The 12,305-nt window shown below is 33.1% G+C and overlaps 1 protein-coding gene across 2 annotated transcripts in view; it reads right to left on the bottom strand.

Annotated features, from left to right (window-relative positions):
* ZDHHC2 (zinc finger DHHC-type palmitoyltransferase 2) overlaps positions 1-12,305 on the bottom strand; it is a 66,687-nt gene continuing 54,382 nt past the window's right edge. For both annotated transcript variants that reach the window (XM_063076861.1, XM_063076860.1), the window contains 5 exons: positions 12,147-12,273; positions 11,618-11,710; positions 7,546-7,658; positions 5,846-5,920; positions 1-2,938 (listed from right to left, as the gene is read on the bottom strand). In XM_063076861.1, the coding sequence (XP_062932931.1) occupies positions 5,880-5,920; positions 7,546-7,658; positions 11,618-11,710; positions 12,147-12,273 (374 nt within the window). In that variant the 3' untranslated portion in view covers positions 1-2,938; positions 5,846-5,879. The remainder of the gene's footprint in view (positions 2,939-5,845; positions 5,921-7,545; positions 7,659-11,617; positions 11,711-12,146; positions 12,274-12,305) is intronic.

Raw genomic sequence — 12,305 nt, forward strand, 5'->3', positions numbered from 1 at the left:
TCAGGCCAGCAAGTTTACATGTATTTCAAAATAAGGAAAATCTGCTAGTATATAATATAACGGAGTAACACTTTTTTCATTTTTCCTGAAGCATGAATGACATGATTGCTAGCTTACATTTTTAGAAGCATGGTTTATAAATCCTTAGCATTCGATGACCCTAATGAAGATAGTTCCAGTTGTTGTCTACTGATTACAGTGTACTTGAATTTCATAGTCTTGTTTCTAATTCTCCTCAGAATCATTTAACTACTAATGAGTAATTACCTCATCCTCTCACTCCCATACGCCAAAGACCTATGTTATGACACATTGTAGACATGAATTTTGCAATTAGTAGTTCTGGTAGGTTATTAGGAAAAGTGTATCTTTAAAATAATTTATATTGTCTATGCAAAGGCAATTTCGTATAGACAGCTAGCGAAGGTGGTCAACCACTTTGCTAGGGGTACATCAGGAGTGAATTTGATATGCATTTCCTGGAAGGCCTTGTCATTGTATTTAGATGCAAGGTTTCTTTATCTTGGAAAAACAATCCTCTTCTACACAATAAGAGTTACCTAATGTATATGAAGTATCTGTACAGTATTTTTAAATGAAAAGTTTCTTAAATCTTGATACAGTAAAATCTCTAAAAACAGGAAAAATCGAAATTATCAGTTCACTGGACAATCAGGAGAGTCAAAATATGTGTCTTCAAGTTTGAGTTAAACCATTCAATTTTTTAAGTAAAATGCTTAAAATATTTTTGAGGTACATTTTATTAATATGTACAAAATGCAGGTCTATTTATTTGGTGCTCTGTTCACTCAGGTAATATTTATACTGCAGATCTAATGAGATATACGGCTATCTCCAAAAATTATAACCCCCTACTGTTAAAAACAAAACAAAAAAACTATTCACTGTATGAAAACAGAAAGGGAACCATTATAGCAATACAAAGTTTTTTTATTTTTTTAAACTTTTTCAAATCTGATTCTAATGTGTATTGACTTATGTATTTAAGTAATTACATAAAAGACCTAAAGGAGGAGAAATTAACAGTACTCTAGCAGGGTAAAGGATAAAAAAAAAATTTTTTTTTCTTAGCTTCCAGTCTGGCAAAAGGGAATACCTAACAGAATTCTGTCCAGGAAAACAACTTATAGTACTGTGCTTTGCCAAAAAATCTGGCTGCATATAATTCTTAATACATCACATGTTGCTTTTGCCCTTAAGACTTCTAGCAGTAGCTACAGGTTCCATTCTGGCACTTCAGGTAATGAAAAATGACTTTAAAAAAAAAAAAAAAAAAGTATCATGTCTTATGAGATTTCTTGAAGCAGATTGTCAGATCAAACTTTTTAGCTTTAAAAAAAAATCTGAAAAAGACTGCCATCCTGTTGTTCAAAGAAGTGCACTCATATGAACTATGAAATAGACTTGACTGACATTGGTTCTTCCAGAAACACATTTAATATAAACTCTTTATATTTTTAGCAAGGATGAGTAATTGAAAGGATCTCTTACTGCATTATCCTCTGGTCTTCTAGTTTTTGTCTTAAAATTTTGTCTAACAAAGATTTTGGAAAGCTTATTACCATTTTCTCTTTGATTAAATACCAATTATTGTTTCATTTTAAATGGTAATATATTTTAAATTCTCAGAACCAATACCAAAAAAAGTATACAGCATATTATTCTAATTGTTAATATTTACAAAACTTGTACACCATTCAAATAAAAAAGAAAATAAAACTTTTTTCTTTTTTTAAATAGTGCATACAAGGCACAAGAGCTTCTTGGTATGTTTACTGAAGCTGAATATTTTGGCATGAACACACACACCACTTTAGTTTATCCTAAATGTCCAAACAGCACGCCATGTAGTTCATGTTGAACTAAATTTCCAAAAGTATATGATTTCTGTTTGATTTGCATAATTTAATCTTACACTTGATCTTAGCCAAAAGGCCGAGAAGCGATGCATAATTTAATCTTAAACTATACTTTTTCTCACATATCTATTAACTGTCATAGTTTTGATGAGAAAACACAGAAATAATATAGATATCACTGGAGGATTAAATTCATCGACCTATCAGGACTTGTTAATAGAAATTCAATATTTTTCTACATTCAACAGGAGAAATAACCTAAAAAGATTTTTTAAAATCCAAACCAACGAAAGAATGTCATAAAACAATCTCTGTAATTGTCATTGTAGACTTCCCCCCAATTTAGGAGATTAGAAGAGATGAAAATATGTTTCTGATGTTATAGAAACATATTTGTTCTGGCAAAAATTTTCTAGCCAATTGCTTTATCAGTGAGCTCAGGCTTCAATGGTCATATGTATTTCCAGCAAGGAACAAAGGCTAGAATTAGATTAAAGTCTGGCAAAAATGGATGGTGATCTTCAACTGTAGGCCACTTGGACTTTGGAATGAATTCAGAGTTATTACAGTTCACTCAGTCTGAGGCTGGATTCATATCAGAGGGAAAAACAAAGAAGTTAATTTGCTACCTCTGCTATCTTAAATATAACTAATAGGTTTCACAAGTAAAGCTCACCATGATAATGTGACTCGAAATCTTTGAAATCTTAAACAATATCTTAGTAGTCTCAATTTCCTGAATCAGAAAATCAGATGATTAAAGGGTTTTTTATGTGCTAAATTGTGCTACCCAAATATTCAGGTGAAAACTGGCCCATGAGTTTATTTCAAGTTTTTGATAGAAGATATGGTCCCCCTTGATTCATACACCATAATTACGTTTAACATTTAATAGGAATTTGTGTTAGTTTTAACAATCTGTATATTAGGTCAAAAATGCATTGTGTTTTAATCAGTGGCTTGAGTAGAACTCATCAATCCACATTCTGCATATCCAGCCAAAGGCCTATGGCGCCTTCCTGTGGGAAGCCTCTTCCATCCATCTACAGCATTGATACCTTGAAATGAAACAGAAAACATAAAATTATTGTGTTAACCATAAAAAAGAACAAAAACCCACAACTAAAAACACTCATTACTTGTTGCAACAACATCCCTTGTTCAAAATTGTTTTCTATGCTTGAAGCCTCAGTAGATGTGTTCTTGAATACACACTTTTAGATCAATGCTTCTCAAACTTTTCTTGGTTTCATTTTTAAAAATTATTTTTTTGTCCCCTTTGCCAATTCCCCCTTCCCCCTTTATCCCCCCTTTCCCACCCCCAGCAACCTCAGTTCTGTTCTCTTAAAAAGTTCAACGTATTATTGTGACTATATATATTTTTTTTCTTCATCCACATTGCTGTGAATGGCAGTATTTCATTCTTTTTTATGGCAGAATAATACTCCATTGTATAAATATACCACCTTTTCCTTATCCACTCATCTGATGATCGGCATTTAGGCTGATTCCAACTCTCGGCTATTGTGAATACAGCCACAATAAACATGGGACTATAGGTGTCCCTTTGACATGATGATTTTCATTCCTTTGGGTATAATACCTAGCAGTGGGGTTGCTGGTTCTATCTGCAGTTGTTTGAGGAACCTCCATACAATGCTTGCCAAACTTTAATGTGCATATACAAGAGAGAATCTTACTAAAATGCAAAAACTGCAAATTCTGATTCAATAGGTTGAGTATAAGGATGAAAGTTGTGCATTTCTATCAAGCTACCAGGTGATGTTGCTGGTTTGGGTCCACAATTTGAGTGACAGGGTCTGTGCTGTTAGTTCTGTACTCACCTGAAGCCAAAAGGGATTTAGGAGTGGCAACTGAGTGGGAAGGGAGATTTAGGGAAATAATTTTGAAACTTCACATGCAAGAATTACAGCATTTTTTTATTCATTTTGTATGAGGCAGAAGGTTGGGTAATCTAAATTTAATCTACCTTTTAGCATTACTATGGATTTAGGTACATTATAACTATCCAGAAACTGTGTTGATCTAAAACTATTTTATAAAAAGGCCACATAAGGGCTGGCCGGTTAGCTCTGTTGGTTACAGTATGGTGTTGATAACACCAAGGTCAAGGTTCAGAACCCCATACCAGCCAGCTGCCAAAAAAAAAAAAAAAAAAGCCACAGATCACTTAGTAATGTAACTCAAAAAGAAGAGAAAATAATATGAAGATATCTAGTAATAAAATTAGATTAGGTACATAAATATCAGACAATATTATTCAATGTAAATGTGTATCGAATAAATCATAAATGTGAGATGTAAAGCAGGAAAAACTGTTTTTGAAAGTCTAGTATTTACTAGCAACTTAGGAAATATTTAATTAAAAAACCAAAACATTTTACTGCCATAGGATATGTCAGTAGAATGGAAAATATTACATCAGAAAATTGCTTCTTTTTTTAGGTCTATGCAGCTGATTCATGCTGCCATTTGGTTATTATGACTACTTATATAATCAAGTTTCTGTGAGATTTTTAATTTCAATGATGTTATTTTATCACTTACCTATCAAGTGTTTATTGAGAACCTACTATGTGTCTGGTACTGTGTGAGGTATTGGGGATAGTGATGAACAAACATGACACTGGTCTTGTGTCAAAATACTGAGAAGTCTAGATGACTTATATACAATACTACTGTGCAAACACACAAAATATTTAACACATAAAAATTTGTAATAACAATGACTTTACAAACAATGGTAATTATCAGTAATGATTCAAAATACTGAAAAAAAAAATCCTGTGAAATTGTATGTGTTTTACAGAATTATGTTCCGTGAAATATTTTATTTGCAGTATTGGCTAATGATTCATATTTGTATATTCATAGTTATATTCTAAGAATTGTTCCCAGAAATCTAATAATGTCTCTTTGCTATTTAACCAATTCAAGATTAAATTTTCCCTATCCTAACCATAGTTTTGATCAGTCTGATTTACTTTACTATCATGTATTCAGAAGGGATCCTGGTCTTCCCAAAATCAAAATACTAGTCAACTGACAGATTGCCAGATCAGCAAAATGTTGATCACATGGCTACTCATAAAAATCAGAACAAAGCAAATAAATAAAAAACCAGATATCCATGAAGTACTTTGACACAAATGATTTTGTTTTAGATGCAAATCTCTTGCTTCTCTTAGACTCTTAAGATTCTAGGTTGCAGTAATAGAGAGTTGTAGTGATAACGTTAATGTTCAACTCATCATATTGAGTTTATTATAACAGTACATACAGTTGTTGTTTGTTTAGATGTTTATGGCTCTGTTCCAAAGGCACTCCTTACTGTAGATTTTTATTGACTTCAGATTTATAAATAAATTATGTTTTAAAGAAACTGATTTGGAACTATATGTTTAAAACAATTATGGTTTAAAGAAAATAATTTGAAAAACATATTATTTTAATAACATGCTACAAGGTCCTACTGTGACCAAAGATGGGGATGACCAAGGTTTGCATCAGCAAGATATAATTATCTTGTACATGGACCCAGTGAGATTCTGCTAATGGATAGTCAAGGATATGGTCATTGTATATGCTGAAGAATAGAAAAAAATAAAAACAATAAATTCTATGATCCTATGAAATGACAAGATAATTTTCATGTAAAGTTTAATATAAAGATCGGTATCTTCCACTTAATTCATTACTATAAAAATAACTTTTTCTCATCAATTTATTTCTATAATTTATCAAATTAACCTAAATACTAGCTAATACTGAAGCTAGGTCCATGTCCAGAGGCCCCAACATGATTAATGTGATCCCACAGGTCAGGTAAGACATATTCTATTGAGTAATTAAAAAATAAATAATGTTTATGGAAACTATTTGCCCTACAAAAACTGGAAAACTGTTAAAAATATTAAACAACAAAAGAGGAAAACTTATCTTACTCTTATAAACTATGAATGTATTTTGCTTGAAGATTTAAGTCTCATTCTCCATGGTTAATGCAGGATTGCTCAGACCTTAAAGAAAGAACATAAATAAGCACTTTTTGGTTGCATTTGAACAAATAGGCAGAGACTTGTTTATTCATGTATGAATCCCCCAGTATATTTCCAAAGGTGCCTTGTACGTACTGTGGGTTCTATAAGAGGCACTGCTCACATCACCGCAAACCATGATTCCCAATTCTTCATCTACTACCTCGTTCTAGTCAAACCAATCTTTGAGCCCTTTCTCATCTCATCCTGTTTCTCTTCCTTCCTTTACATTGTACTTTGAACTTTTTAATAGTTTCTCAATTCATCAGCCAACTAACAGAAAAATTAATCTAACTTGAAATAATTAAAAGCACATAAAAATCAAGAAATAACTCCTATGTTAGCGTAGACTAAAGGTGAAACATGAATCCCATCTGGAAGAAAGGGAGCTCTTGATTTTTCCACCCCCAACAATCGGCCCCCAACTAACCATACATCACTTGTTTGCCTCTAAGGAAACTGATGGATTCCAGGGGCAAACTGGCGTCATCAATTTGTATTTAGGCAATGCCTAGTCCTTCTTATAGATTGGAAAGTAAAATGGAACATATGAAGAAGAGAGAAGCCAAATTGTGAATATTCAAATATGGGGATCTTCAGAGAGCATATATATTCCTTAAAAATAAGGCTCTTTAAAGAAGGCTTACATTTTAAGAGAATATGACTTATTGTATATTAATGACTAGAATTTTTTACTCAGGACTACCTGTTTGTTTTTCACTATCACTATATCCCAAAGAGATTTCAAATAAACAAGTTAACACTTTATAAAGTTCAATGAGCCAAAATCAGGCAGCCTGAGAGTTGAAAAAAAAACTAGAAATGAAGGAGAAATGGTCTGAAGAATTAAAATAGTCAATCTGGAGATTTTCTGGCTAATAGTGTCTTACTTATGGATGTATGGTTTTGTACTCATTTATGGGACACCACACATATATCATCACATTATTTTGTTTAATCCATACCAACTCTGAGAAATAGGTCGTATTTTAAAGATAAGAATGCTAAGTCTAAAAGAGGTTAGGGTTAGGTAATTTAATGAATACCACATACTAATAGGTGCCCAAACTGGGATTTGAAATCAGGTCTGTCAGGCTTCAAAACCTTGCTCGTTCTAGCAAGAGAAATGTGAGTGGGATATGAAGACATCATAGGCGGCTGAAGTTATGGTAACTACGCTATGACTTTACTTAGATATTTTGAATTAGGATAGCAATCTTAGAGTAAAAGACAGAAATACATAATTTAAGATTCTCTTCAGCAGATATTTTTCAATCTTCCATGCTAGTTGATTTCATTTCTTATAATTTATATTTTTAACTTATTTCTCCCATTTTGTTTAATGTGCAGTAATAAAGATTTGGTTCATTAAACTGGAAAAAGCAATGTAGATCCATCTTTCACAAAATGATTTTCTACTGCTAACAGATATTAATCAAAGTACCTCACAAATAAAAGTTCTTTAAAAATAATTCAAATTTACAATGGGAATCCATCTCCAAATTCTAAGAAAAATTCTGTAGGTAATGTAATGAAATTTTTTTTCACCACTTTCACCTTTTAAAAATAAAATATGTCAAAAGAAAGCTAAACGAGCATGTCCTTACCAGCTCTGCCTTTTCCCAGGTCTGTGCTGCTCTCTGTCCAGGACTGAGAATCAGTAAGAAGGTGGCTCTGAGACTCTCTCAATGGCTTTGCAGGAAATTGATGGTTTTCGGGACTGAATAATAATAATCATCATCATCAGAAGTTAACTCTTAATAGTACTGTTGAGTATTTCTCAAAGTATGGAACTTAAAATACTTTGTGAAGCAAGATGACTGTAGGAGGTACCCAAGATAATTTGGGGAATACGAGAACAAGGCATTAAATAACACTGACTGACAATGAGAAAAGTCTCTCTTCAGTCTCTTTTCATTCTTGGGATTACGATGAGATGACAATCTGTAACTCTGGCAAATCTCTAGTATTAAATACAGAGAATAGTGCTCAGCATCAGACTTTAACAGGTAGAGGAATCTACTTAGAATTTAATAATAGTGTCTTATTATCAATTTTATTTTTTTACAGTTATATTCTATTTAGGGCAAATTATACTAGTTTCTCATTTATGACAGTGACAAAGTTTGGTTTAAAAATAAGTTTAAATGCCAACTTTAATATATTAAAGAAAAATATTAATTTTATAAGTGATGTGTGGATATGGAAAAAATATATGAAGGTGATAGTAGGAAGACAAGTTTTAGAAAAACCATCCTAGTATTTCTAAAGTGATCTAAATCGCCTTGAAAAATAATTTTCTATCTTTCTCTATAAAACTGAAAAAACAAATTTGAGCACTATCTTGCAGGAATGTTGAGAACATCTGACATTATCTTACAAACCTGATGTTCAGTTTGGGAGTTAGAAGTCTTAAAAGAAAAATTTCTTTTAAAATTTAAGTTTTAAAATTTAGGTAGACATGCCACAAATCAATATACTGGATGGTATGAAAGAATACATAAAATAATATTTCACTTAGGAAAAATCACTGACATAGAAACTATTAGTAAAGTTTTAGAATATCCTGAAACAGTAATTATAATAATGTTAAAAAAAAAAAAACCATTAAAAATCTTCCAAGAATAATTTCCCGTATTTTAGTTGAATGTAACTATTATATTTTTTAAGGATATAAGGATATGCTTTTGCTCTGTAATAATTACCTCGTATATAAAATTTTAGAATATTTCAATTTTGTGCAGCTTTAACAACTCCTTATTAAAATTTTGGAGATAAATACTTAAAAATAAAAAAAGAGCATGTCTCCACATAGGCTTGTACCTATTCCTATGAAAAATCTCTTTTACTTTAATTCAAATTATTCCTCAAGAAAGGGACCATATAACAAATACAGGATACTAACCAGGACCTGCTTTAAGGTCTCCTTGCAGAATCATTACTTCTAACAGGACTCTAACAAGTGGCAAGGATCCATTCCTTCAACAGCATTTATTGAGCATCTACTGCATCTATGAACAATGTCTTTGCCCTCATGGAAATTTCATTGTAATTGAGGAAGAATAATAAATAAATACATAAGTCAGGTGACAACAGAGCTGTGACAATAGGATAAAAAAACAATTCCATTCCAGGGGAAGCAAAGGAACAGGTTACTATTTTACAAAGGGTTTTCAAAGATTGCCTCCACTGTGAACTTACAACTGAGCAGAAAGTGAATGAGAAGGCACAGACTATTCAGATATCTGGAGAAAGCACAGTCAGGAAGGGAAATTGGCAAGCACAAAAGCATTACATAAGGAACATACTTGGTACATCTGAAGAACAGCAGGAAGATCTGTGTGTATGAGGGCAGTGAGTGACAGAAAAGTGACGAGGAATGACATCAGAGAGGCTTCTGGGGCCAGATCAGACAGGGTCTTGTAAACCATGGTAAAGACATTTATTACTTTTATTCTGAGTAAGACGGGAAACCAATAGAGGGTTTTGAGCAGAAGAGTAACACAATCTGATTTATATCCTCAATGGAGAATAGACTGGAGTGGGGCCAAATGAAGCCGGGAAGATCAGTTAGGAAACTATTGAAATAATCCCTGTGAGATGTGATAATGGCTTGGACCAGGAAAGCAGCCATGGAGGTATTAAAGTATTCAGATTATAGATATATTTTGAGGGGGCATCTGAGAGGATTTGCAAATGGAATAAATACAAGGCAATTGAAAGAGAGGAATCTAGGGTGACTCCATAGTTTCTGGCCTGAAGACCTGGGAGAGTGGAGGTCATTAATACTGACATACAGAAGAACAGAGGAGAGGGGCTGGCTGCTGAGCTCAGTTGGTTAGAACACAGTGTTATAACGCTAAGATCAAGGGTTTGGATCTCCCCATATGGGCCAGCAACCAAAAAAAAAAAAAAAAAAAAATTCACGAAAATCAACTACAATGTATATTAAGAAGTTAAAATAAAATAAAAAAGAACAGAGGAGAATCAGTTCTAGGGCAGGGTGAGGTATAAATGGCTGGGAATTAAATTCAAGGTTATGCTTTGAACCTGTTCAGCTGGAGATGACTTTTGGATATTCCAGTGGGTATGTAAAGTGGGCAATCAGATATATCACTCTGCAATACAGAAGAGAGCAGGACTAGCCAAAGAAACTTTGTATGCGCTAAACAAGGGAAATTATAAAATTTTGTAGAAGAAAGAGATGCTAGCTGTCAAAATCTAAACGTCAACATTTAAAGGAAAGAGAAGAGAGGCCTAGACTTCTTCAAGATAACCTAGCAGGGTAACAGTGCCAGAGTAGGATTTCTCCCAAAGCCCCATGATACTCTTTGTGGAAAGAGAGTTACTGTCTCTAAAACCCCAATATTCTTAAACTACAAAAGCCATTTAACGAAGGTAAAAAATATTATTGTAAACTACCATTAAGTTTTATAAAAGCTTCAAAAACATACTCTAAATAATTTATTCAAACTGAATTTTTGTGTATTGAGGTATAAGAAAAACCATTAACATTTGGCTCTGTGGAATTTCCAAGCCCAAACCCACAGGGAATGATCCAGTAACAAACAGACTCTGATGCTTTTCAATGTCCCTGTGAAATACATCAGAATGGCCTCTTCACTAATGGGCAGAGTCTGGTGTGTACACTGCTCACTTAGGGATTGAGTGGTGGTAGGTTTCATCACTTTTGATAATGTAAAATGACTTTGAAATGGTGCTAGAAGCACTGCTTTGAGAAGGAGTCTGGGGTCACTCCAGGCTCCCTAGTAAAAAGTCCTGTGACCAGTAAGAAATGCTCACTGAACAAAAGAAGTGTTGGTTTAGGTCCTGTGTATGTGGTATTGAAGCAACTAAGAAAATCTCTAAAATTTAATGAGGAATAATATTATGGTTACGCTCTTGCTATTGGCTTTCAATTAAAAATGAAAGCTTTGATCACACTCAAATAAATCTGCCATACAGATATAAAAGTTAGTGTTTCAAACCACTGAAAATTTATATGTAGCATTTAAAAGCTTAAGTAGTTTTTCCTTTTGCCAGTTAGTAGCAAATTCAGAATCAAATTTTAAGTTTTTCTGTTGCCAACCTCAAATTCTTGATAGACTGGAATCAAAACAAACTTAAAGCTGTACCAAAAGAGTTCAGACAATGAATTTCCAAGATCTCTTCCCTTCTTTCTCTATGGAAATGGCTCAGATAATGCTTAGAGCTCTTGAAAAAGCACTGAGGATGGTGCATATTGCTAGTGGAATTGTCAGGCTGGGGTTCCATTTGATCTCCAAAGACCTCATCCAGGGAAGTTTCTCTGGTCTCCTCAACAGTTACCACAGAGAGGAAAGAACTGGAGAGTCAGAGGGGAATTTTACACTATCTGCTCACCTGAGCAGTGGGGAGCAAATTTTGATTCACGCTTTTTTCTTTTAAGCACTATACTAAAGAATTAACACCCTTTAGCCACCACATAGATTAATAGCAGAGTTTTACAAGTATAATCAGGTTTCTTTTGCATCCCTCCCCAATCGGTCTCTCTTCTCTCCCTCATTCCAAGTGGAAACCACTGTAGTCAATTATCGTATGTTATTAAAATTTTTTTCCAAAGAAACATATAAAACAAAGGACACACAGAATAAAATACATTATCTGAAAGTAAAATGGAAAAAAAAAATACAGGATTACTTTTTAGCTGTTGAATTCAGTCCTGCAGGAGTAGATGGTTGTTCAGGATCCTGGTTAACAAGGCAAGTTGGAAAGGAGCAGCCATCACCTAGACTATAAGCAAAATAAAAACTTAACAATGCAATCATAAAAAAGACGACAGAGTGAAACCCTGTGAAAATACTGATGTCTGAGAGCAGAACATGTTATATTATAGGCAAAATGTGTATCAGATATTGCTTTAACAGTGTTTATATTTAGGGAATTGATGAATTAACTGATTTTCACATTTATATAATAGTGAATCATAAATAATACTTTTAAAAATATGAGTTCCTATGCAGAATTATAGATCTATGGAAATAGAGGCTTTTCCTGAAATTATCTTTTCTTTAAAAAATTTTTGTTTGAATTGACACATTGTAATTGTACTTACTTATGGGGTATAGTCTGATGTTTTGATAAATATATATGTTGTATAATAATCAGGTCAGGGTCTAAAATTATCTTTTGCTTGATTACTTTCCTGAAAAATTAAACAACAAAGTACCTTGAAAAAATGGGTAGCAACCAGTACTTCTTCTCATCCCCAAAAACTTGTCTCATGTTTTTACTAAAACCCAGACTGAATCCATTCTTATCTGTTCCATGTCGAAATACTGGACTTCTGAATGCCTCTAAAACGATGGAAAGCAATCATGTGAGAATA

This window comes from Cynocephalus volans, chromosome 13, assembly GCF_027409185.1.
Source record: "Cynocephalus volans isolate mCynVol1 chromosome 13, mCynVol1.pri, whole genome shotgun sequence".
NCBI classification, from domain to species: domain Eukaryota; kingdom Metazoa; phylum Chordata; class Mammalia; order Dermoptera; family Cynocephalidae; genus Cynocephalus; species Cynocephalus volans.